Raw genomic sequence first — 27,997 nt, forward strand, 5'->3', positions numbered from 1 at the left:
AAATATAATCTGAGCTTTGTTATACGTCTTATGCACGTAGATTAGATGTTGCACTAAGTTCGATTCACGTGTGAATCGGTACAACCGACTTCTTGACAGGATCCGATTCAAAAGAACAAATGGTTCACGAGTCGGACGTCGCTAGTAGCTACAGCAACAGCAGATGACAGCTCGCGGGCGGCCACTGAACCGGCTGGCGCGCTACTGCGATAGCAACGCTCAGCGATGGAAGAAATGTGGCCGTGAGAGAGCAGCCTGGCCTGTATCGCTGTCTATGGGGGAAAGTCGTTTTCTTATTTATGGCGGTGCAGTCATTCCGCCGAGGGTCTTAGCTAGCTACAAAATCCCCGCTTCCCCCCTGAAGGTAGCTCGGATTTAGCCTAACAGCGTAAGTAGCCTGGTAATGCTTAACGAAACGCACTGGACGCGAGAGGCTAGCAAGCTAACGCTAACTAAGCTCGCTCACACAATACTAACTGACACTTAAGAGCTAATCTTGCAGACGGGAAACGTGTTAATTACATGTTAGGTTTTTTTTATATTCTTTATTTTGTGGAGTTTTCTGTCATTTATACAGCTGGCTAAACTAATGTTGGCGGCGGGCAGCTCGGCTAACTGGCGTTAAACTCCGTGGCAGCAAGTCCCAGTGCCCAGTTGTGTCGGCTAAAGCCAGCCTGCTGACCAACAGCTCGACTGATGGACTGCTATTCTTGTTTCGTAACGTTTCTGTGAGGGAACCTCGTTGTCCTGTAGCTAACTTGTTACGTGACGCTGGCAAGCCAATTTCAGCTCTTGTCGTAAACTTGCTGGTAGTCTGTTTGCGAGCACTGGCCACAACAATACCCGATCACGTCTGTAGATATTAGAGATAGCTAATACCTCTAGCATAAGTATCGACACTCGATGGATACAAATATGGGGACACCTGCTCATTCATTGCTTCTTCCGAAATAAAGGGTATTAAAAGAGTTTATATTGCTTTTGCTGGAGAAACTGCCTCTGCTGTCCAGGAAAGGCTTTCTATTAAGATTGTAGATCATTGCTGTGAGGTCAGAATGTTGAGTGGTCACCACCCCAACCCAAAAGTAGTGGATGGAGCACCGTCGTTCCAGAAAACACACTTCCACAGCCCCACAGCTCAATGCTGGGGAGCTTTGTACCCTTCTAGCTCATGGCTGACATTAGGCATGGTGCCAATAGGTTCATGTTCATGTAGAAAGGCCCATTTTATTGGCAGAAGTCATGATCTTCATTGCATTTCCTTTAATGTCATTTGAGATGGTCATAAGGTTTGCCATAAAAGTCAACACTAGCACAGACGTTACACGCTAGTCGGACTGAGTGAAAAAGTGAGAAACCATGGCGGTAAACTTGTCTGTCTGGACCAGCCACAAAGTGTTGAGGGCTTGAGCAACTCTACAATGAACAGTGGTGTTGACTGTGTTCAGTTTGATATGTGGTTGTAGGTCAGTATTTGTGTTGAGTTTTATTTCACTGCCTTATTAACTACAAGTAACTCCTTACAACATCAACAACATGTGGTAGAGCAACACCCCCTGTTTTTGGTTGCTTCAGTCTGCTCCTGCGTCAGCTCACAAAGGAACTGTGTGCCATCCGTATCGCAGGAGACTTGGCTTCTGTTCAGTTGTGCTTTGACGTAGAACGAGTGCCTTTTTTTGAGAAAGCTATGAGCTTTTTCTCACACTCTTCTCCTGCCTGTCCCCACCAGTCATCACCTCAGATGGAGAGTTCTGAAGAGACAAGCTGGACGCAGAAGTCTGAGACGTGCATGGAGCCGCACTGCTGCTCGGCCTGCGACAGCAAGGAGCCGCTCGTTTCTGAAAAAAAAGCCTTACGAAAGCCTAAAGCCAGGAGCATGTCCACTTCGGCTGTGTCTAGCTGTGCAGAATTCAGGTAAGATTAGACCACCCGGTCAATTCTAAATCAAGGGTAAATGAAAGTAAGTCGAATGTTCTGCACTCTAGAGTTTGACAGAGATGAGGAATTTGCTGTTCTTTGTGTCATTTTCATAGGCTTTTATAGCTTTCTGTAAAAAAAAAAACAAAAATGCTGTGCAACAAGTTATTCTACTGGTGTCACTGATAAATGAGTTGCAAATATTTTTTGTATATGTGTCAGACACTTTACATTTTTGAATATGACCGACGGCTACTGAAACATGTATAACTACCATTAAAAAGTTTGAAACCAATGTTTCCAGACTAATTGCAGATATGCATATGAAATGATTCTCATATGCTGGCCCTGTGCACCTTCAAAGGTTTCGAATTGTTAGCAAAAAGCTTTCAGAATTCACTGAGTTGTAAATTACTATTGAACATTACAAAATAACAAAAATGATTAATATTAACATTTATTAACAGTCATGTAATTTTTAACCCTGTGGGGTCTGAAGATATTTTCTTGATTATTTGTATATCTTAAGTTAATCTGTAAAGGCACTTGCATATAAGAATACTTAAATGTTTTATGTCAGAATTTTCACTATAATGAGCACCCATGTGAACTTAAAGCCATGTGTGAGGAGATACATACATACATTTAAATAATAAATTGAGAAACATTGAATTTGTCCCACCGTTGATTGCCACAGTAATCAGTCACCATCGCTGGCATAATACAGAAGCATCCGCTTCTACGACTCTTAGCACAGTTTCAAATATTCCTTCATTCAACGCACCTGATCAACTGATTATCTGTCCCAGCGACTCTTTCACTTTTTTCACAGCATTATCTGAAACTTCACATCTGTGGGTTGCTAGAAGGACTGAGAAACACTGCCTAGAGAAATCAGTGTTAACATTGTCATAGGCGACAGGTGGGCTGAATATACAACAACAGGTTTGACATTAAGCACTAAAAATGATTCATATGAAACAATATTATGATAATGTCACATACAGATGATATGTTGTCTATTAATATTGATGCATATTTTAAAAAAGAGGAATCAACACTGTGTATTGAAAGTTTAACTTTCCTCAATGCACTTCCAGTTTTGCTAAATTTCCTCCCACAAAGCGTTGTGTAAAACATATTGCAAGTTTGTGCAAATTTTTCAACCCCAGATTTGCTCAATAAACTTTGTTTGCACAGTCTTGCACTGAAATATATCAACCATTAAACAGTGCCCTCCAGAATTATTGGCACCCTTGATAAATATGACCAAAAAAGGCTGTTATGTTTATTAAGCTTATTCTTATACTTGCTAAGCTTAATCATTAATTATGATGAATTGTCATCATTAATCATCATTAATTTGTAAAATATGTAATAAAAACATTTTATTAACGCTGATCCAGATAAATTTAGATTTTGACCTCTGCCTTTTACCCATCCGTGCACTGAACACAGACATGCACTGTAGTGAGCAAACACACATGGTGGACAGTGAGTGGTGGGCAGCCATCAGTGACGTCGTTCATCAACAGCTTGCTGAGCCCGCGTGTCAAAACCGCAACCCTGTCATCAGCAGATACAGTCAGGTCCTTAAGTATTTGGACAGTGACACTATTTTTGTTTTGTTATTTTGCTGCTGTACACCACATTAATGAATTTGAAGTTAAGCAATCAGAACATGGTTGAAGTGCAGACTTGCAGCTTTAAGGGGCTTTACACCACATTTACCATTTAAGAATTATAGCCATTCCTTTGCAGTCAATGACTGTCTAAATGTAGAGCCCATGAACCATTTTCACATGTGAACCCTGCAAAATGTCCAGTTGTCCAAAAACCCAGTTGTAGTCTCACACATGTAGCTTACACCTGGAGATAATGACCCACTGTGAATTCTCTGAGAAATGTGCTCTATTCATGCTCGGACATTACCCCCACTTTGTACTAGAAGGCTAACAGGATAAAGTCTGGCACAGTGGACATTTGCGGTCACACACACGGCTCCTCCAGGTAATGTCTGAAAAACCTCTGCGCTGTATGAAAGAGGTTATGAACACTAACACTAAATTTCTTCTGACATGTTTTGCTAGGCCTTTACTGCAGCCACCTAGTGGATGCTTGTTTGTGTGCATTCCTTCTTTTTAAAACATACCAGATTTTTGTTTTCCTATTGTAAATTTTCTGCTGTCTTGCATCAACACCTTATATGAACCACATATTGAGAGTCCTCATGAACAGCTACCAGTTTCAACATACAAGTGGCCAAGAAACTGCTTATCAGTTAGTTGTTCGATAACTTTTCAACCTGTGAAAATGAAGGGCCTGCTAAAGATTAATTCATGTTTGTTATTGAATTAAAGCTGAAAGTCTACACTTCACTCACATCACATGGCCATTGCTTTATTCAGAATCCATTGTGGTGGTGTGCAGAGGCAAAATGATAAATTGTCAGTGCACCAAATACATTTGGAACTGAGTATACAGTTGAAACCAGAAGTTTACATGCACTATATAAAAATGATACAGATTTTTTTCTCACTATCTGACATGAATTTACATTTAACATTTTAGGTCAATTAGAATTACCAAAGTTATTTATATGTGCTAAAAGCCAGAATAATGGGAGAATGCAATTTTTATTACTTTCTTCAAAGTCAAAAGTTTAAAGACATTTCATTAGTATTTGGTACCATTGCCCTTAAACTGAATGACTTGGGTCAAATGTTTTGGAAATCCTTCCACAAGCTTCTCACAATAGTTGGCAGGAATTTTGGCCCATTCCTCCTGACAGAACTGGTGTAACTGAGCTATGTTTGTAGGCCGCCTTGCTCACATATGCGTTTTCGGCTTTGCCTATACATTTTAAATAGGATTGAGATCAGGGCTTTGTGATGACCACTCCAAAACATTTGACTTTGTTATCCTTGAGCCACTTTGTTGCTTTAACTTCCTGGCCGATGTGTTTGAGATGTTGCTTCAGTATTTCCACATAATGTTCTTTCCTCATGATGCCATCTATTTTGTTAAGTGAAGCAGCAAAACAACTCCAGCAGCAAAACAACCCTACAACATGATGCTGCCACCCCCATGTTTCACAGTTGGGATGGTGTTCTCAGGCTTGCAAGCTTTCCTCTTTTTCCTCCAAACATAACAATGGTCATTATGGCCAAACAGTTCAATTTTAGTTTCGTCAGATTACAGAACATGTCTCCTAAAATTAAGGTCTTTTTTTGCAAACGTTAATCTGGCTGTTTTATGTTTCTTTTGGAGTAATTGCTTCTTCCTGGCAGAGTGGCCTTTCAGCCCATGTCGATACAGTACTCCTTTCACTGTGGGCAATGACCCACTCTTATCAGCTTCAGCATCTTTACAAGATCTTTTGCTTTTGTTCTTGGGTTGATTTGGGCACATTTCGGACCAAAGCACATTTATCTCTGAGACACAGAACCCCATCTCCTTCCTGAGCATTATGATGCCTGGACATTCCCATCTTGTTTGTACTTGCATAAAATTGTTTGTACAGATAAACGAGGCACCTTCTGGCATCTGGAAATTGCACTCAAGGATGAGCCAGACTTGTGCACAGTCCACAATTCTCTTCCTGATTTCTTTCGACTTTCCCATGATGTTACACAAAGAAGCAGTGTGTTTCAGGTGTGCATCCATAGGTGTATCTCTAATTAACTCAGATGATGCAGATGAACCAGATCAGAATCTTCCAATGACATGACCTCATTATATGGGCTGTCCCAAATTGTTTAAAGGCATAGTAATCTTAGTGTATTTAAACTTTTGAAGAAAGTAATAAAAATTGCCTTAAAAATCTAATTATTCTGGCATTTAGCAAATAAATAATTATGTTAATCATAAATAACCTAAAACAGGAAAAGTTTCTTCTAGATTCATGTGAGACAGTGAGAAAATTGCAAATGTGTCTTTTTATATAGTGAATGTAAACATCTGGTTTCGACTGTATATGTGCATGTATCAGATGTGAACATCAGTTCCTGTGTTAGTATAGTTCTATTCCAAATGTGATTCCTGGGGCCCAATTTTGAATTATAGGGAGTATCTTAGCTTTCCCAGAAGGGAAGTTTGGGTAGAACACAGTAGCATTGCAAGTTTGGGCAGAACATGGGTAGTGAACAATTCAAACATTCAGTTTAAAGTGAAATGAACCTCCAGTAAGTGCTGCTGTTGGACATTAAATAAAGGTGTGCCTTGCACTATTTGTTCCTGTATAGGTTTGTTTGTTTTTGTCCTGTGGTTTTATCTACATATTGGTAGGTTGTATTGTTACTGCTCAGTTGATCTGATTATTAAGCTTTGTTGCCTTTTGAATGCCATTTCGGAGAAAGTGTGTTGGTGTGTAGGGTAGGTTCTGCATTTGTGTTTATGCTTATGCATATGCCAGTTGGTGTGTTAAAGTATAAAAGATGTGTTCTTAATGTACATAATAATTGGATTTATATATCATGCTCATGAGGAAATCTGAAGTTAACTAGTTCAGCAAAACTCCAGCAAACTCCAGACATTTCCATTTGTGGTTGGATGACCACAAAGTCGTTTTCTGGCAGACCTTCTAAGTAGTTTTTGTGGAGGTGTCATCTAATTGTGAACATCATGACCGCATGATTCCTCTAAAATGCTGCAATTGCTGCCTCTAAAACCATCTTGTTCACTGTGTGTGGGAGCAAAAATACATTTAAGTCTCCTTCCACCTAGCGTGAACACAACTCCACTTCTTTTTAGCTGTGCAGTTATTGTCCCGTGTATGTTTTACAGTTGTCACCTAATTAAGGAGTCTGTAACCCTTGGTCTCATTTTGTTTGTGTGTTCTCTGATCGTCCCCATGTTGGTAGATAACTAATGGGTAGGTGGCCGGTTGCCTGTAGGTGAGCTCATTCTTACACCACAGTGACACAGCAAGTCATAGATGACCACTTAAGATAACTTAGGCTTGCTTAAAAGTTGGAATACATGGAGGGTAAAATATACTAATTCGATTGTTCATAAGAAAAATGGGTTGCTAATTATGGTGCAAATGAAAATAGGCCGGCCGAATGCAAATGCATGTGAAGGAGACAAGGGGATGGAGCGGGATAAAGAGAAAATGGGAAAACAAATCTACAAAAGAACTGTCCTGAGTTTGACACAAGCACAATATTCTACATGTAAAAATCAGTCCAAAACCCAATATTTGGTCAAGCCTCTAGGGACTTGGCTCATGTCTGTGAGGCATTTTGACATATGAACTCTGGAAAATGTCCAGAGAATCCAGTCCAGACATTTTCCTCAGTTGTCATTTCACACATCATGCTGGAGATTTTCCGTGTCGGACACATTCTCACTACAGGAAATATTCCGCATAGTTTAGGCCAGGGGCAGCCCCTGTCTAGCGCATGCTGAGAGGCATAGCCCACTGTGAATTTTCTGTAAAATTACCTGCTCTGTTCACACGTGTGCTTACTTAGACATTACCCGGACTTTGTACTAGGGGTGGATGTCTGAAAGGGGCTGTGGTAGACCTCTAACAATCAAACAAGGAAATAAATGGCTGATTTTTCCTTCCTGGTAAATGAATCAAGTCCTTATTAAATGCCCATTGGTGTTAAGTTACTGAAACACAACACCTGTTCATGTAGTATGAAAGCTGCAGAGTGTTACTGTTCCTGTTACAGCTTTCTGGCCCAAGAAATTAAGGGTCTGCTGAGGGAAAACTTGCTAAGCTAAAGCTTAGAGATCTGCTTTTAATAAGAAAATAACAAACTAAATGAAAAATAAATGCACAGGGCAGTTCCACACAATATTTGAAGGCTTTTCCACGTCTGATCCTTTGTTCTTACCACTGCGCCATTGTGTAAGAAGCACCATAAAAGGACAATATTCACACCCTGCAGCCATGAGAAGAGTTCTCAGAAGGAAACAATGTGGTTTAGATGTATGACCTGTGGAACTATTTTACAGTAGATCATAAAAAGTTGGAAAGTCTGTAAGTCAGATGTTTTGACTGCGTTTGAGCCCGGGCATAAATGGAGACGTTCCAAGGCTGTTTTTTAGGGATGCACCAATCTGACTTTTTATGTTACGATACGATGCGTTGCGTGTCGGTCAATACCATTGTTGAATTAATAAACCCTAACGGCATCAGGATTGACTTAAGCATTACTTTATTAAATTTGTAAAACAACCTATGACCTGAATTATGATATAAAATAGCTGAATTGTTATTTATTTCTCACTAAACTAAATAACTGTGCTGGACCTTTGCACAGTGTTGTCTGGGCTCAGGACTTTTATTCTGAAATTTGAAGTCTATATATATATATACTGCATATTATGCAAGTACACATCAGATCAGTTTATTTTTATTTCATATAGTTTCATGAAATCTTCTGACCCTGATCATTATAAGATATTGAACACATTGTATAATAGTCATTGTAAAACAAAGGCAAAACATTTCAGTCCAGAATATATAAACAGTGAAGTATATATAATTTTTAGCCAATATTTAATAATTATTTTATGATCATCATAAAGCAGTGTTTAATATTTAATGCAGGTGTTAATATAAAGTATTATTAAATGTTTATTGTTGGGAGAGCTCTAAATGAATTGAAAAATCATTAAAAAAATTATTTTAATGTTAAAGAAAAACACTAACTGAAAAGCATTAAGTACTTTACATGAGTGCATTTTGTTTCGACCATTGTGCTATTGTTTTGTTTTAATGGGTACTCTTATGCATCTTAAAACTCAATTCATTTGCCTAGTGCCAAAAAAAATGGTTGTACTGTATTTCACACAGGTAGTAGGGCCAAGGCTGAAACAGGTGGTGGTACATACTGTCAGTCAACACATTGATCTTTCACTTGCTTGAGCTGTATTGTGTATTTACCATATCACTGGCTATCTCTGAAGTTACACACAAGTTGTTGCTCTAGCTGATTTCCTAGCAGACTGTAATGGCCAAGATTACTGCTGTACTTTCTCTCAGTTGCATACATGCAGAACAGAGTTTTGACACTGTGGTATGTTTGTTGAGTGTTTTAGGTTATGGCTTATAGTGAGTCTTTATCAGCTCCTCTGTCTTTTGGAGGAAGCGCTGCTTCCATACAGTAGCGCTGTTTCTATGGCACGGGCAGCAGCATGTTCAGTTCGAAAGAGGATCAGCTGTGCTTTTTATTAATTTATTTATTAATTTATTAATTAATTTACAATTTCCAGTCACGGATGGCTGTGGCATCACCAGGGATCCAACCTGTGCTCATGTGATGATGAGGCCAAAGTGTACTTAAATGAATGTGCTAGGTCTGGTATATGGTGTCTTTATATGGTGTTATTTGGTTATAGGAAGTAGGTTTCCAGAATGACTGATGGTGTAAAAATTTACTATGTATCAGTAGCAAACATTGAGAGAACTGCATATAACCGTATCAACAGATCGGCATGAAACAATAAGCACAGCTTCACGTTTCAAGTTAGCATTGCATATGATTGAAATTGATGGGTACGGTGTTGCAGTTCGTTGTGCAAGCGCTTGCAAATGACATGCTTTGTTTTATGTCAACAGAGCAACAGGTGGTTATCTAACTATTTGAATACAAGTGAAAATTACCATTTGGAAATCTGTGAAATCTGCCGCTTTAGTGTGAACTGTGATGGGTTTCTAACATGTCCGAAAGCATTTAAATTCATATTCTGATGTTCTTAAATCAACCATTGCGTCATAGAGCTTGCTTGGTTGCTTTGATCCTGCTTATATTCAGAAGGGGTTTTCATGTGTCACAGGTGTCCTATTGTTGCTTTGAACTAGCATCCAAATGGATAAAGAGGCCGGAAGTGTATTTAATAGTGTATAGCATCTAATGTTTCATAGACAAAAACAAGCAAAATTTATTGCAGCGCACACAAAACAGCACTTTGTAATTAGTTCTTTCCAAATTGGAATATGTGATGATTATAAATAATATATCCAATACACAATTGCCTTGTGTTTTGTGTTTTCCTTGCTGGTGCCATGCGCATATGATCATCTGCTCATCTGACTGGAACAGGCTGGTGTTTGGTGAATGAGAGGATTCTGTAGGATGTGACTCATGCAGAGATTAGTGCCATGGCATCTGGTTTGTGGTGTGTGTAGCCTGTAATGACCCAGGATGAAGCTGATGACGGACTGTGCTCTAATAACCTGTTATTAAAGGAATTAGGATGTGTTTGTGTAATTGGACACAGTGATGTTCCCTGTCACTGTTCAAAGGAAGAAATTATTTGTGTCAGCATAGGAATAAAAATGTATGTGAAAAATCAGATCTTGACACTAATCCAGAATTCCCAGATGCCTTTAAAAATGTAATAAATAAACAAATAAATTATATATACATGTGCGCACACACAGTTGTTTTCTAACTTTAAATAAACAAAAAGGTTAATACATAAATTTTAGATTAAAATAAAAAAAATAGATAAGATAAATTTGGACATTTGGACATTCCGGCATGTTAAATGTTTAAATAGTGCTCTAAAGATAGCATACGAGGGCTATATTTATATCTTTACTTAATTTCACCTAGAAAATTAACAAAACATCTTTTCACATAGGATGCCCAAACGTTTGCATAAAATTTACAAAAAGGTGGAGATTTATTTTCATATAACAGGCCATTGTCCCTGGGCACTGCAACTAGTCGCTCATAAGGGAGTAGCCTAAGTCTCAGACCATTGAGTTAAGGTGTTTGTAATGTAAAGAGAGTAGCGAGACTGCTTGTGAAGTATGAAACACTGCAAATAAACCTGAATCTACTTTGTACGTTGAAAATTTTACCAATGTCGTAAGCTGCATGTTTCCAGAATCCTGAAACATTCCCAAACTTCCATAGAGGTAAGGTAGGAATTACAGGCAATTCTATTGAGTATCACTAGTGTTCTATGCAATCTGTAGCCGTGCTTTTCAAACCAGTCCCCAAGGACTCTCAGATGGTCCACATTTTTGGTCGATCTGTATGAATTGTTTGTTTTAGCTGCTGGAAATACACTCTTCTCTGCAATCTTGCTATCCAGTGTATTATCTATTCTGCCTGAAATGTCACCTTGCAAGAAATCTTTTTGGAACCATACAGTTAACCTTTTCTCTTCCTTCTTTTTTTTTTCTTTTAGGCGGACCCAGTCACTGCATGGACCAAGCCCAGTGACTACTTTTGGGCCAAAAGCTTGCATGCTGAAGAACCCTAAAGCAGTGATGTAAGTCAGACTGACATGGTTCAAGCTTTGTTTTGTTTTTCCATTTGTTTTTCAAGTTAGACCTCTACATATTTGTGTTGTACTACTTATAGTTAGATTATGATTAAGCAAGCAACGTTTATCTAAGATTAAGCTTCAATCATTGCTTTCATTATTTCATTATTTTCAATATGGCTTCCCATATGGCAGACCTCTTATTGATGAACTGCTGTACAGTGATTTTGCCATGAAGATAATGTGAATAAAAATAATTTATGATAGTTGTGCAGCTTCTGTGCAGTTTTCTGCTGTCGCCCATAACAGTGGAAATTTTATTGCAACATAAAACTAGTTGGTTTAGAATTGTGGTATTTTAGAAGAAAAAAAAAAAAGTAAAAAAATGAATATCCTCTTTTTAATGCTGTTTTAGTCAGCATTAGTTTAGTTTCAGGGGTTACTGGAGCCAGTGATTCATTGTTTATCCTAACTATAAAGTCATAGGTGAATGCTGAAAGGTTGTTAATGAGTCTTACCCTCCTCTTCTTCTGGGAAATCCCACAAAGAAAGAAGAGGAAGCAGACATTTTCCTGAAAACCAGGGGATGACCTATTACTCAATATTGAAAATTCGCAAGAGACCGGTCACTGTTTCCTATGTTTCTGATACTTAAACAAACTGTTTTACTTAAAAATGTAATGCTAATTGAAATCTAACCTAACCCCAAAACTAAATATTTACAATGCTTGCCCACTGTAGTTGTTATTGAAGGCATCGCCAAGACTGCTCTCATGATTTTAACAAGGTCTAAGAATAGAGTCATGGGATGTTCAAGGATTTCGAGTCAATGCTAAGTTATAAAAGGACCTTGTGAAATCTTTGCTTTGCTCAACTGCTATAAGAACTGTTCTGGGTGCTATGCTCATGTAACTGTAAGATAAGCTTCAGTGGTCCTCTTTGGGCTATACTAATAGATGGATTAGCATTTAGTGGCCGGCTCTTTAGCTGCTGAGAGACAGTGTGTTGGCAGGACATACTGTAGTGCAAAAAAATCTCTTCATTATGCAACATGGTTTGGTTGATCTTATCATCATGGCCTACATTGTGTTTGCGGGTTGCCGGCTAAGAAATTGTTATGCAAGTCAGCATGACTTTGAATTGTAGAATCTCTTCTCAGAGTGGTTGGTCATTATAGGCTGGTTTGATTGGATTTTATTTCAACATAGATTGATTGAGCCTTTGCTTGACTTTATCAGACAGCATAGCCTATGACCTGTTCTTTTTTAGGGAGTGATTGTTGTCATAGTTTGATTATGTTTAAAGTATGGGTGTTTACTGAACACATGATCATGTGTTCTTTTGGAATTCCCTCCCTTTTATTGACTGTGATGAATGCAATAGGCGTTGTCAAATGCAAGGTGAATTTTGATTGATTTCCTTTACCGGGTGGCTTTGTTGACGTCATTGATGGACGTGCAGTACTCATATAGAGAGTCTGACTTAAATAGGTGTTCCTTCACAATATGCTCAGTGTTCTCCAAAGGTCTAAAATAAACTATTTTTCAGATGTAAAGTTCATGGGCTTGGCTAAAGTGAAGATTTATGTCATGGAAATGAGAACAGGCCAATGAGAAAAGCCGTGCCCTTATTTAAATTACTTTTCATTTAAATTGTTATGGTAGGTAAAGTAAAGTATTTGGATATTGTTGAATTTGGTTTTCTGGGAGGTCATCTTAATTAATGAGTTAATATTTAATATGTGACCAGCTTTTGCCTGATTTAACAGACTGGAGAAATAATTATTTTACATTTTTCTGCATGAATAAAAAAGTATTGTAGTGGATTATTAGGTGGAATGTGGAGTTGTCATAAGCTTTGTGGACATTTAAAGATAATGTGCATGTATAGTCAAGGTTCCTCTGATTCTTTTATTATCTTTAATCTAATATAGTCTTGAAAATATAAAAAATTGAAAATATAGTTATAAATATAGTCATAAATATAAAAAAAATATTATTTTTTACTATTTGGAGATATGATATTCTGGAAACATTCCTTTGAGATTGTGGTTTATGTTGAGTTGATTGCTGGAAATTTTAAGGAATTTTTACTTTCATGCTGCAAATCTTCCATTCTTCCATCTTCCATTGTTTTCTGGATTCAGGTGTGGTAACCAGATCCACTGATGAACTTTGAACTCATTGTCATGTTTAAGAAACCAGTTGGAGATGACTTTTGCTTTGTGACATGCTGCATTATTAGTAGCCATTATAAGAGATTTAAAATTGTGGTCATGACGGAACATGGTCAACAACAATACTCAAATGGCGTTTTTCCATTTAAGTATCTATACTGCTTGACTCAACTCTACTCTGCTTTTTTTGCTGTTCCATTAGGCAAATTTGGTACCTGGAACCGAGTGTTAAGCACGGCAGTGCTAAAAAAAAATTTTGTAACTACAAGGCTATCAAGGACCACAATGGCCATTACACCACCTCTACTAGCCTGAACTGTTGACAAGGAAGGTTGGGTCTATGGATTCATGCTGTTTGTTCCAAATTCTGACTCTACCATCTGTGTGCCTTGGCTGAAATAGAGATTTATCAAACCGGGCTACAGTTTTCCAGTCTTCAGCTGTCCAGCTTTCTGTTCTTAGCTGACAGATATGGAACCTGGTGTGGCCTTCTGTTGTTGTAGCCCAGTCGCCTCAGGGTTTGATGTGTTCTGCATCCTGAGGTGCTTTTTTAGCTCACTACGCTTGATCAGAGTGGTTATCTGAGTTACCGCAGTCTTGCTGTAACTCAAACCAGTCTGACTTAGACCAGCTTAAACCAGTCTGGCCATTCTTGGTTGACCATAACAAGGTGGTTCCATGCACTGAACCGTTGCCGCTCACTGGCTGTTTGTCCTTTATTAGACCATTTGAGTAAACTCAAGAGACTGTTGTGCTTTGATTTTCAACTAATATGGGTATTAGATATGCCTTTTTGAAAACTGGCTGGAGGAAAAGTCTTTATAAGAAGTGTTACACATCAAATTTGCAATAAAGTTTGACATTTGGACATTTACGAAGTAGACTTGCAGAAGTGGTGCAAAGCACAATGGATGTACACTTAAACCAACAAAGTCCTACAATGAAAGGCATGTACCATAGATAAGTACATTTACCTGTTCAGATAAGACATTTTTCCTCTTCTTGTATGACCTGTTTTGCTAGTGTTTGGTGTGAGAGCACCTTCAGAGTTTCAGAACCTTCTCCTGACCTCTTATGTGGGCAGTAACTCGCTAAAACCTGTCTACAGGTCTTCTCCAGTCTACTTCACTGCAGTGGTTTCCATATTATTCACTATCCAACCTTAGATATTGAACTCCCTGCTGTGTCAGTCCTCATACACACATGTCCATATAGCCATGATGCATATGTAAGACAATTTAGCAATTCCTCTAAAATGTACAGTACAATAAAATTTGTCACCCACCAGGTCCTAATATTGAATAATGGTAAATACATATTGTTGGAATGGTTCTCTATTCCTGAACTGTAGGTGTGGTTTGGATTGCTGTCAGAACCCAGGGCTAAGGAATAGGAATAAACTTTTAGTACAAATAAGTATTAATATAAGTATAATTAATAACAGGATGATGGTCTGTAGTCGGTTTCATGATGCATGAATCGGACAGCTGGTAAATGAACACTGAATAAGAAATTATAACATCAGCATAATATTTGACTACTCCTCAACATGAAAAGTGATGCAAACATAAACGAACTGCCGGCTAAGTGCTGATCACTGCCACCACATCTGGGAAAGTGATACTAACAGGTGCACATATGCTTTAACGCCAGTTAATAAGGAATACTCACATCATTCAAGCACATAATAAAGTACTGGATTGATTCTACTCATTCGTTTCTTCTGAACATTACACACTTTAGGGACTGGAGTAAAAGGCCTTCTTCTTCATTTACGGCATTTAGCAGAGGCTTTTATCCAGAGCGACTTACAAAAGTGCATTGCTATTTACCCAAGAATAACCTCAGCTTGTTTGAATAGGCAAAAAATTCAAAGATACCTTTAAGTTTAGACACTACTAAACAGAAGTCACTAAGGTGACCACTCTGCTATTCTCCATCCCTACTTTTTATACAAATAACAATAAAAAAAAAATAAGAGCAAAACGAACTATGTGAGCATAGGTTTGCCACATTGGATGCTAGAGCTGGGCAATGAAGCACTATTCCCTTAAAAACACTCTGTCAAATGTGTAGTAACTTGATACCGCCATGTCCAGTCTGTGACATGGAAGACAAAGACACCCATATTTACCATTTGTGTTGGACACAGATGGAATTTGGCCTCCGCCTTTAACCCATCCACGCAGTAACCACATACATACGTACTAGTACAAGTCTTTTCAGAAACTGCCAAGGTAATGGAATGAAATGAAATACCATAGTTTAGGAACCTCTGTCCTACAAGGAGTGGCATTTTATTATCATGAATAATTACATAGTTATTGAATTCAGTTGTAAAAATTCTGTGAACAATAACGACTAGTGTAACTGCATAAGCTGCATAGTAACAAGTAGCTGTTGTGTAACGTTGTGACGTCATCTCCCTAAGGCTGCTACAATTATTACATCACAGTTTTCCAGCTAACCCCTAGGTTTTACCCCCCACAGTTGTTAATTTCACAGTCATCCCAATTATTAATTGACGTCACAGTAAGCAGAATGTGCTCAGTTGTAATGAGAGAAAATATAATTGGTAAATTTTTTATTTTTCAGGATGGTAAACGAGTTGCCAATGTTTCCTTATCGTGACTGCAGCTTTATTTTCATCTTTTTTTTTTTCTCTCTTAAATTGTTCATTTGTTTTAAGCAAAATTAAAGCTTTTTTCCCCCTCATCCTTTAACCTTTTAAGCCCTATATAAACGATTCAGTTATTAATACTAAAGCAAAAACTATTCTGAAGGTATTAAACTTACCAGGTTTTGTGGAATCCCACACGGTTCTGTTTTAGGGCCTATGAAACTGATATTTAATGAAGGGGACTTGCATATAGGGTTTATAGGGCTAAATGTATCGTTACTATTTTGCTTATTCCAAGTATTTTGTAAATTTTAGAACAGCACTGTATCATAAAATTATGAAAAAGTATTCTGATTGTACCTTTCCCCCAACATATTTATATGTTATGTTACATGGAACTCAATGTGGTATTCTTGCTAGTGTCTGAGGGTGTGATGTGTGACTTTTGCCGAAACTGTGCCCCCATCCCCCCCTTTATTGTAATAATTGAATGAGTGGGAAGGTGAAGTGTGAAACACTTGGGTGGAATGGGTAATGTTTACCCTGGTTGACGGTCAATATTGATATGATAATTACTTTTTATTGAGTTTACTGTCCTTGGTCCTTGTCCTTATTATTGTCATTTTCTATTTTTTCCCCCAAAAACCGTTTACTTGTTGAGGTGAGGACGAGGGCAACATCTGATTAAACCAGATTAAACCTAAACCAAGCTTTTGTTTGTATTTAGCCGCAGCCTGTCACTTCTGTACTCTGAACTGTCTCTCACTGTGCAGTGTCCGCCGTTCAAGCCTCCTTAATTCAGTCATGTTTTAAAATTGAGGCTTGTGTTTATGTCATTGCTTTAAAAAAGGCAGTTTCAGTTGGGGTGCTGTTTAATAACGGCAGTGACCGTTGCTGCTGTTCATTATGTAAACACGTGGAGATTTAGTGATGCAACTGCGGACAACCGGCATGTAGGGGAAGTCCTAGTTTCAGTGGAACATAACTTTGTCAGCCAGTCACTGAGTGACTTTGTCGGTAGGGGTGGGACCAGGTGCTGTGTGGGCGGGGCTCGAGTGGCGTGGTCAGTTGAGGTTTGTTTTAAAGATTAGTGTGAGGTGTGCTCAGGCAGCAGAGCCGGGCAGAGGAACTGTCGCGGCAGATACTGTTTAGCCACTGACAAGGAAACAAAGGATAAACCTGTTCTGCGGAACTGTCGGAGGAAGAGGGGGAAAAATGGTTGAGACACCCATTGATTGCGATAGGTGGAGGAGCTGGTCATTACATAACTGAGCACACTGAGGAATAGAAGGTGCTTGGAATCTTTTAAAGGAGGAGCAGATGAGGATGATCTGAGCTTTTTGTCATCGTTCAGCAGCAGAATGAGACAGTAGCGTAGAACATTGGCCGATGAGCTGGCCTTGGAGTGCTTAAAGCTAAATCAGTGCTGCTTGCCACTGTGCTCTTCTTTGTACTGGTGGCTTCATCACATGAAGAAAACCATGAAATTCAATCAGTGTGTGCAACAGCAGGCTCCTAACGGAGGAAACAACTGCATGTGGAAATGGTAAGAGAAGGACTTTACATTTTTTGTCTGTTGTTGATTCGAGGTCTTTTGATTTTAATCAGTAATTGGGTAATTACTGTTTTTTTGATAATTTAAATAAATAAATAAATAAAAATCATGTATAGCTTTTAAAAGAAGCCCAAAAACTGGACATTGACAAAATAAGAAAAATACCTCACTAATATAGACCGTTGCAAAAATACGTGCAATCGTGTGTCTAATAGTATAATATGTAAATATATGTTTAAAATATGATTTATTATGACCAAAGTGGACAACTGATCATGAGTCAAATAGTTACATCAAGGTGTGAAAGTGGTTTATGTTACATATAAGGGCAAGAACCTTGCAATATGATCTGTATTGCGATACAGGGATTACGAATCAATATATTGCGATAATGTAAGAAAGGTTATATACTGTGATATTTTCTGATTTTTTTTTTTTTTTAAATACTATGATTGTGTGTAATCTCAAAAACACACCATTATATGCACAAAATAAAAGTAAATGGAATGTTGGCTTTTATACATTTAGAACAGTGGGACCTAAAGGCAGTTGGGGTTTAAACACCACACGAAATGACCCGCTGTCTGCCGCCAATCTTCGCGTGTAATATATTAATAAAAAAATATATATTGTGTTTTTGAGAATCAAAACTATATTGCAAAGCACTATATCATGATACTTCAGTATATCAATATTTTCTTAAACCCCTGGCACATTTTGGTAAGAGCAGTAGCGAGTAAGGACGAGTCTTGTACCAAGTGTCCTTAGATAGCCTGGCATGAGGCATCTAAGTTGCACAGAGTGTGCTCCACAGGCTACAATATATATATATATATATATATATATATATATATATATATATATATATATATATATATATATATTTTTTATTTATTTTTTTTTTTTTAATATATATTTTTTGTTTATTAACACTTTGTTGAAATGGTACAGCATTTTTCTAAAACCCCAGCAGGTCGAGGAACTTAATGTCCATTTTAGTCGATGTCCTATGGCAAAGTAAACAATGCTGGCTGTTCTGGACTGTGTTGTGTTACGCACACTGTAAGATTAGGGTCTCCTAAACTGACCTTTTAACCCGATACCCTGCTTTCTTATGCAAATGTATAATTGATAAGGCTTAGTTTCTGTTTAAATGGTTCTCAGAGAACTGGCAGAAGCTTTCTGTGAAATGCATGAATCATTTAAACAAGTTATGTGTTGGTAAGGTAGGTGATCTATACTGTGTGTGTGTGTGTGTGTGTGTGTGTGTGTGTGTGTGTGTGTGTGTGTGTGTGCGCATTCTGTGAGATAATACTGATTGTGGTTATGTAATGGTCAGGTCTGTGTCCTTGCCTTTCCGCTGAGCTGCTTGTCCTAAGCCACTGTGTCTTAATAGGATCGAAATGATCAGGGTGTCTCTGGTGGGAGTCTTCCAGTTTATCCCAGAAGAGTCTGTATGCATACTTATATGTATATACCCAGCAAATGAACACCTTTATAAATGTTATTTTTTTTATATTTGAGTTTTAAGTTACACCACATGCTGACCTCATTATTGTAGTGTTTTTTGTTGGTGACTCCTGCATCTCAGGTTTTATTTTCACACATCTCCATGTAAATTAAGGGTAGAAAAAAAGAAAAGGTGCCGAATTACCTTTTTAAAGTTGGAATTGAGTCGAGATTGCATGATGCAGGGGCATTCAAGTGCACTGAAGTGTGTCTTGTGCCAAGACTTATTTCTAGCTGTTAGGTGTAATATACAAACAGCAAAATGCAGAGTCATTCTTTTAATGACGCTTAGGAACCACAAAGCCCTGCCTTGTGTTTACGGTTAATTGTTTTGTGGGTGTGTGTTTTGTGTTTCTGTATGTTTTCAGGCACATTCAGGACCCAGCAAGCCAGAGGCTGACCTGGAATAAGCCACCCAAAAGTGTCCTTGTAATTAAAAAGATCCAAGATGTCAGTCTGCTGCAGCCTTTCAAAGAGCTTTGCATATTCCTCACAGAGGTCAGAATACCTCTTCAAGCTTTTTCGTGAACATTTATTTTATTCAATTCATAAACAAATGGAACAATTATAAGAATGAACTTTTTTTGCATATAGAACATATACCCTTCCCACCCACCCCCAAAAGAACAAGTAAAGGAGAAAAAAAAGCAACAAAATTTGACCTTAAGAAAAGCTGTCTCAATCCTTTTGTTGTTCTTGGTTTAGCTCCATGTATTCAAGCTGTTGACAGCTCCATTGAGATAATGTATTGCTTAAAAGCCCATGCGGTCCACCCACCACAAAACTGGGGATCCAAGCGTTTTACCAAAAGAAGTTGATCATTTATTTTAGTTAGGAGAAGTAGATATGGAATTGTTACAGATGGGTTAAATCAGATCTATGCATGCATTTCCAGTGAACTGTTATCTAAAGATTCAGATTTTCGATTCAGAAGCCTAAGTGATGATCTCGCAGGTCATCTGATTAGGAAAATAGGATTGGTATCCAACCACCTCCGTGTAATGCCAGGAAGAGTATGGAAACAATACAGTTTGAGCTTGTTGCCTAAAACAATCTGTGGTTAAACATGTTAACTTGAAAATATGGAAGTGTGACATGTTGACAAGTGGTGGTGGACTAAAACGGGTATTAGTAAACCAGTCATTTGTTACATGGTCATGTAGCAGATAAACCACTTGCTCAATAGATAACACACTAAATGTATTTGCTAATAATGTGCAATCTGTGCTCTTCACTCCAATACAGCTGACTCATTTTATTTGAAAATGCTTTAATGTGCAAAAATGAAACTCATTTCTGCCTTCTTTGTGGCTGTTTTTGTCTCAACGGACCATAGCAGAAGAAGATGATTGTTTACGTGGAGAGGAAGGTTCTAGAGGACCCCGCTATTGCCAACGACGAGAGCTTTGTGGCCGTGAAAAAGAAGTTTTGCACTTTCAGAGAAGGTAAACAGCGCAATTCACTAAATTCCTGCTTGAGCGCCTCCATACCATGCATTTCAAAGTGTCTTGACATAACTTGTCTTGCTTTTGTGTCCCACAGATTTCGATGACATCTCCAATCGTGTAGACTTTATCATTTGTTTGGGTGGAGATGGAACTTTGTTGTATGCTTCCTCACTATTCCAGGTATAAATAATAGGCATAAGCTGGTCTAAGTGTGTTTGTTTAAAATGAAACGATTTGTTATTAAGCCATCAGACCCAGCTGCTGCTGATTTATGTTTGACAGACGGATTGCTCAACCAAACCTTTGCACTCACTGACATGTGCACAGTCACTAACAAAAGCATTTAGACACCTGGACAACTGTCCCTATTTTGCATACAAGGAGTGCATGTGTGTATAGAGGTCATGAGGATAAGGACTTCTCTTCAGGGAAGGTACTCTGACTGGGTGGTTCATGTTATCTCTGCATTAAATCAGATGTGTCCTAAGCCAATGTCAGAAACTATTTTTCCATGTATTCCTTTTAAATAAAACATGGAAATTTTTTTCGTACCTTGTTTCTAACCTTTATTAGAGGGCACTTAAAGCTAGAGGATATCCGTCAGTGCTGTTCGTCACAATAAATAGTTTCACAAAGATAGTTTCGGGACCTTATAAATTAGATTACAGAACCAAAGCTTAGCTCAGTTTGTTTTTTTACAGATTCAGATTTTCTAACAGTAGCCCACGTGATCAGCTGCTTGCTAAGAAACTGTGCAAAAAACCCTGGTAAAATTAAAGTAATGAACCTTTTTAGAAAATAGCGAGTAAAAAGTACAGATTTCTTGTGAGAAATGTAGGGAGTAGTAAGTATAACATATTTAAGTGACAAATACTGAAGGGAAGGAAATCTACTTCAAAAATCTACTCAAGTACAGTAACAAAGTGACTTTGTGACTTGCCACCTATGACTATGCCAGGATAAAAACTTTTGTATTTTAGGGCAAATTTAAGACTTTTAATCAGAACATTCTGTTTTACCCACTTTATTCACCTCAGTGTTGCAAAGTGTCACAAGTAGGTTTTAAAAATATGAATGTATTTATGGAACAGATTGCATGCAATATATGCACAAACATCTAATTCTATTGTTTTACCTACACGTTTTACGTACAACATTTTTGATTCTGTGTGTCTGTTCTAGGAGAGCGTTCCTCCGGTTATGGCCTTCCATTTAGGCTCTCTGGGCTTTTTGACGCCTTTCAACTTCGACACCTACCAATCTCAGGTCACACAGGTTATTGAAGGTGAGTGAAGGGGGATTTGTACTGACAGAATTGTCTTTTTTTTTGTGTGTGTGTGTGGGTGGGGGGGTGGTTAGTTATTGCCACCTTGCCCTGTACTACATTATCTGGCATTTATCTTATGTGTACAGTGTGTGTTTGCTTTTTTTGGACCACTTTCCTTCCTTGTATAGCTTCTTTCCAGGAAGTTTTTGCTCTTTTGTGACTGCCTTCCCATCAGCCAAACCTTGTGTGTGCCTAGTTGTGTATGTTACAGGGACACATTACTCATGCAGTATTATTATGCAAGCTGTAAGAGGAGAGGAACAATGGCATCAGAAGAAAGAAATGCTTGTCAGCTGTATCTGTAGCTCATTGTAATAGCTCATAGGATATTATCTGCTATTGAGAACCTCAAATTTGGGAGTAGTTTTACAAAAAGAAAAAAATCCTTTTCCGTTTTATAATTTAGAAGTAAGCTTAATCTATATCTGGGAAAGTGGACCGAATAGTACTATAAAAATGCATCGGAAGGTGGGGATTCAACTCTGAATGTTGGTTTAGTATTATTTTAATAAGTATAATAGTAATATTATTACTATTTAATAATATTATTTTTTGATATAAATATAAAACTGTATAAATAAAAAAAAAAAATAAATGAATGATATGTCTCTGCAGGTAACGCAGCAATCATACTGCGCAGTCGGCTGAAAGTGAAGGTAGTGAAGGAGAGTCGTGAGAAAAGCAAGACGAAGGACAAGAATCTGATCATCACTAACGGGGAAGCCGAGTCTACCCGCAAAACTATGCAATATCAAGTGAGTAAGAGCAATAAGCAGCAACCATCTCAGTGTCTATATGTGTGTATGTGTATAGGACTGCAGGAGGTGTCATAAATAAGCACATATGCAGTCAGTTGGGTTCTTAAGTCTTTAATACCTCAGTACCTACTCACACGCCTTGTGGATAGTTGTCTTGTTTGGGTGTGACAATGCATGTATTTCAGTGCACTACAAACCACAACTCTGACTTCAGGTTAGTTAATGGATATGTGCACATGCTAGAGCATGCCTCCAGCTGGATCGGTTTCAGTCTGTAAATTATTTAAAAACACACTGTGGAGGCCACTGCTTGGCCTATATAGAAGGTCTTTACTTTTTTCTGTCTTTCCTCCCAGGTGCTAAATGAAGTGGTTGTGGACCGAGGCCCCTCATCCTACCTCTCCAATGTTGACCTCTTTTTGGACGGTCATCTGATCACCACAGTACAAGGCGATGGTCAGTGTACTTTGAAGTATATTGTGATTTCTCCTTCTTTGATTTGAGTGACTCAATTGTTTAATGTGTAAAATAATTTTCTCCGTAGTGCTTTCATATTTTATAGTTATCATTCAGTCTGATTGCAATCACGTTCTTGTGCTGTCAGGTGTGATCGTGTCCACTCCAACTGGCAGTACTGCATACGCTGTGGCAGCAGGGGCCTCCATGATCCACCCCAATGTCCCTGCAATCTTGATTACCCCCATCTGCCCCCACTCGCTGTCCTTTAGACCCATAGTAGTTCCTGCGGGTGTTGAGCTCAAGGTAATCAGCATATTTTTTGCATAAATGTTTATAACTTGTAGAAAAATATAATAACATTTATTTCTGTGGGGTAAGGAAACATTCAGTAGACATTTTAACATAGCAACCCAGCATTACTTAAAAGTTCTGCTCATCCCGACTCAAATCTAAATGTTTGTCTGTTGTCTGTATTCTTTTAACAATGGTCTGCTGATACCCATTATTATGTATCCCTAATTGTGCGCCACAATTGTGTTTCTGAGTGTAATATTTCTCTTTTGAAATAATGTGGGACAGTTACTGACATGGCCTGTGGTCTCTTCCTCTAGATCATGTTGTCACGTGAAGCCAGAAACAATGCCTGGGTTTCCTTTGATGGAAGAAAACGGCAAGAGATTGGACATGGGGACAGGTGAGCAATTACAGCATCATTACAGGTGCTAGCAATCTGACAGTGTTTGATTTATTGATGAAAGTAAAAAAAATATATAATTTAAAAGATTTTTTTGAATATCCAAACACTTTTGTTTGTTGGAATGACTGGAATAACCTATGGCCTTATGTTTTGGGTTTTTGGCTCTTAATCTGTTGAACATGGCATAGACCAGCACATCCAACTGGTTTAACCTATAATTCAGTTATGTTGAGTGGAACATGGTCTCAGTCAGTAACTACCACAGTTGCTCTTGAAATCAGCACATTAACAAGTTTACTGTGTAACCTGACTGTATAAAAGAAAAAAAGGGTACAGAGCCATACAGACCAAATACGGACTGCCGTTACACCTCTGCGAACCTGCTTTGTTCTTTGAAAAAGACATGTTTCTGATACTGTCCTTTAGGGCTGCAAGAATGTGCTGTTTTGTGATCTATTTTGCCATATTAACAATACAGTAATTACAACCAGATTTCGCTGGAGGTCCATGATCCAACACGTTGTGATATTAATAATGGCCTCTGTGAATTGAAGATTGGCATAAAACAAATTATATTGGCCAGATATTCTCTGCCTCTGGTTTCCTTTTGTATTTAGCAGCAAAAAGCATGATGTGTCTTATTTAATTTTGCTGTATGTGACATTGCACAACCTGCAGTGACTATTGACTATTGCACATACACACATTGTCTCTTTGTGTGTTAGTTATTATAGAATAGCCAGTCTCTCTTCAACCATTTGGGCTCAGATCCTTATGCAAACATTTGGTTACTAAAGACGTTCGTCCTGTGATGACTTTATGTGATGACTCCTCTTGATAAAGGAATCCAATCCGAACAGGGCCAATGTAATAACCAAATTAGATTTAAGCACTCATTCTGTCTACTACACAGTTAGGTTAGAGTAGAAAGATGTAAACTGACTTCTTAATCAAGTTATCATGCACGTCCTCAGTTTTCATATGATAATACTCTTTCTGAGGAAATAGTTCCTCAGTGAGATGGAGAGATAATGCATTTCTGGAAAGCAGCCATTAACTTAAAAGGCCCTTTTGTGCATTTGGGCGTGTTGGGGAACAGAATACCCAGCACAATTAACAATTTTCCTTTCCTTTCTCCAGTATCACCATCACCACTTCCTGCTTCCCAGTTCCCTCCATCTGTTTCCGGGACCCAGTGAACGACTGGTTCGAGAGCTTGGCGCAGTGTTTACACTGGAACGTCCGCAAGAAGCAGAGCCACCTGAGCTCAGAAGAGGAGGAGGAGTTCTGAGGCCTCGGCCAACAGAGACCAGCATGAAGCACTTTGTTTGGTTTTCTTTGCTTTCTCCTTTGGCCTGTCTGGGACCGTAACCCCAACCACCTTTGACCACAGACTTTAATGTTGCTATGTGTTTTTTTTTGTTTGTTTGTTTATTTGTTTTGTTTTTTGAATTATTATTATTATTATTATTATGTTTTTTTTGTCTGTAACAACCTTTTAACAAAAAAAAAAATCTAATTGTAGTTTGCCTATGACGTATTGCTGTCATAAGCTGCCAGGAAGTCTGAAATGTGTGACTTAGCTTCACGGTAAGACAGCGTGTGGAGGTATAATGTCAGGAATTGTCCACTTACGGACGAGGAGCATTTAAGCACCACAGCAATAAGTGTATATGGATAGAACTGTGCCTTAAATCACCTAGAATGTTACAAAGAAATCATCATTTGAGGGGTGGGTAGCAACATCTTACAACAAAAACAAAAGTTTAAAAAAAAAGGAAAAAGTGCATCATCACTACAGATGCTCTGTAAACATTAAGCTGTAGGACAATTTGTCTAGGATGCTGCAAAACAAGCCAAGGGAAAAGACCTTCTGTTGCATTTATGTTATGTTGGAAAACTACTTGTGTTGTTTGAGTTCAGAGTCTTGGAGCTAGACAACCAGCTTGATGTTGAAGTAACAATATCTCAACCAGTCCATTCCAGGTCTATTAGGATCATTCCTTAATGTTCTTTTTGTCAGTTTGTTAACATTATGAGCAATATTTGAATGAGTTATACAGCTCTGTTTCAAACACCTCATTCCATGATGTTTTGTACAGTAGTAGTAATATGATGTTTTGTTTTTCTCTTCTTTTTCCTTATTTTTTATTTCTAATAGTGTGGTCTTGAATGGGTGTTAGGAAATTGTGTGTGAAGGCAGACTGAGTCTCGTTTAAAGTCTCCTTCCCCCGATGAACCACTAAACTTTTATCAAACGCTTTGGCTGAGACATTTGAACTGGGGGAGTGCGTTCCAACTTACTTTGATACCTAGCAAATGAGATTTATCAAATGGGTAATCGGTTAACCATGGGGAAGGAAAGAATAGCCCAAAAAATGGACTTGAGACTGGCTTACTTTTAGATGATGGTAATACTAGTGTTCAGTAGCACCACAGTTTCATTAGAGTGGAATACATTTGAAAACATGTATAGGAAATAGTGGAGGAAAATCAATGTGTCGAATGAGTAGAGAAATGTAGCCAGTGAACTAAGATAAATGACTAGTACGCTGTTGGATGCTAATGAAGACTCCTCTCTTCTACGCTAGATATTTTCTCCTTATTGGATAGTGTGTTAGCATGTCCGTTTGTCAGGGAAATATATTTCCACTGTTTCTGAACCTGTTCAGGAACAACACGGAGTAGTAACATCTATCTAACACCTGCTAGAATTGTTACCATCTAGCGAACACCTGCTAGCATAAGAAATATCTGGCTAACACCATGTAGAGTAGTTAACATCTAACTAACTCTGGCGAGGGTAGTTGATAGCTAGCTAACCCCAACTACTATAGCTAATATCCACCTATGTCCAGCTAGAGTAAGAAATATCTGGCTAACACCATCTAGCGTAGTTAACCTCCAGCTAACTCCAGCTATAGAGGTTAACGTTGTTTTGACGTACAACTATGGGCAAAACTGTCATGTTTTACAGTCCTGTTATAACCTGAAATTGCAGCTTAGATGGTATACGTTCCAAATCTTCCTTGATTAAACCTAATGAAGACCTAAATGGTGATTTCAGTATTTAAAGACTGGCATCTCATAATGGTTAACCTACTGGATTCCCGTGCTCCCCCCAGTTCAAACAGGCTATTCTCTGAAGTAAAGAAAAATCAGAGGGGGCTTAATTTATGTTGCATTGTGTTTCATGAGCTCACACACACTTAACACCTAGTTTACTGAAGTGTGTAAAGGGTTTTTGCACAGTAAGAGGTACATTCAGCTGTGTGTCCTCACCAAAAATGAGGAAAGTCTGTTTACACTGTTTCCCTGAAATGGCCAAATAGTGAACTTGTGAAATTTTGTCCTTACAAAATATCTCTGCTCTTCATAATGAAAGTAACCTCAAAAGTGTAAGCTCTCCATGTCACGTTTCTGGTTCTGACAAGTGGAACCTGATTATAAATGAAGGGTTGTTTTTTTTTTTATATATATATATACTCAAGTCCTACAATAGAGTTCCTATATATATATGCATAAGATCGTATCATTATTATATATGATATAATATATCATTATAATCATATTATTCTTTACATCAGAAAATATGACGGAAAAAGCCTTTCAGTGATCATATCGGCGTATACCAACAGAGTACATTTTACTAATAGAGTCGCTGCATCTGTTGAGAGTGATCATGCGTATTTAATGTAGCCTTCCCCCTCACTCTTGGTTTACACTAACGCCTGGTGTCCAATGTTATTCTGTTAGGTACTTTATATATTATCTATATAGCTCTATATAATAATATATAAATCACAAGTAGCTGTATTTACATGTCAGTCTTCAGCCGAAGACACACTTGTTTTCTTCTTTAAAAACATTAACAGTCTTAAATATTTACACTCAGTCATGAGTGTTATCAACCATATAAAAACATTCATCTCTCAAGGTTATGTACATGAGTTTTTCAGATATTGTTGATACCAGGCCTGTAGTCTAGTGGACCTTTCTGTAAGACTCTGCCTAAAGCTAGTCTAGACTAATTAAGACATGAATTGACATCTTTTCAAGTAAAAGTCTAATCTCTTTCACACAAACCTTTCATCTGGATTTGCTTTCTTCTTTTTTACTGTTCATCTGACCGTTTTTGTAATGTACCCTTTCGAGAATATATTCTGAAAAATGGGTTTTGCATTTTTTACATAGCACTTTAATAAACAATCCAAAAAAGGTGTCTGCAGACCGTTTGTGTCCTCCTACCAGAAAACAAACCAGTTATCTTCGTTGAAATTCTGAAAAATACGGC

The 27,997-nt window shown here is 38.0% G+C and overlaps 1 protein-coding gene across 3 annotated transcripts; it reads left to right on the plus strand.

Annotated features, from left to right (window-relative positions):
- The first annotated feature begins 135 nt into the window (after positions 1-135).
- nadka (NAD kinase a) lies at positions 136-27,925 on the plus strand. 3 transcript variants are annotated; one of them, XM_072682186.1, is made up of 12 exons: positions 136-388; positions 1,730-1,914; positions 11,077-11,160; positions 19,383-19,512; positions 20,351-20,459; positions 20,557-20,642; positions 21,645-21,747; positions 22,405-22,544; positions 22,904-23,003; positions 23,152-23,309; positions 23,618-23,700; positions 24,844-27,925. In XM_072682186.1, the coding sequence occupies exons 2-12, from the start codon at positions 1,742-1,744 to the stop codon at positions 24,992-24,994; spliced, it is 1,317 nt and encodes a 438-aa protein (XP_072538287.1). In that variant the 5' UTR covers positions 136-388; positions 1,730-1,741; the 3' UTR covers positions 24,995-27,925. The 3 variants fall into 3 exon arrangements, with proteins under 3 accessions (XP_072538287.1, XP_072538288.1, XP_072538289.1); XM_072682187.1 differs by having other exon boundaries at positions 20,354-20,459; XM_072682188.1 differs by lacking the exons at positions 136-388; positions 1,730-1,914; positions 11,077-11,160 and adding an exon at positions 17,045-17,496.
- Positions 27,926-27,997: the final 72 nt, after the last annotated feature.

This window comes from Salminus brasiliensis, chromosome 6 (assembly GCF_030463535.1).
Source record: "Salminus brasiliensis chromosome 6, fSalBra1.hap2, whole genome shotgun sequence".
In the NCBI taxonomy this organism is placed as follows: Eukaryota; Metazoa; Chordata; class Actinopteri; order Characiformes; family Bryconidae; genus Salminus; species Salminus brasiliensis.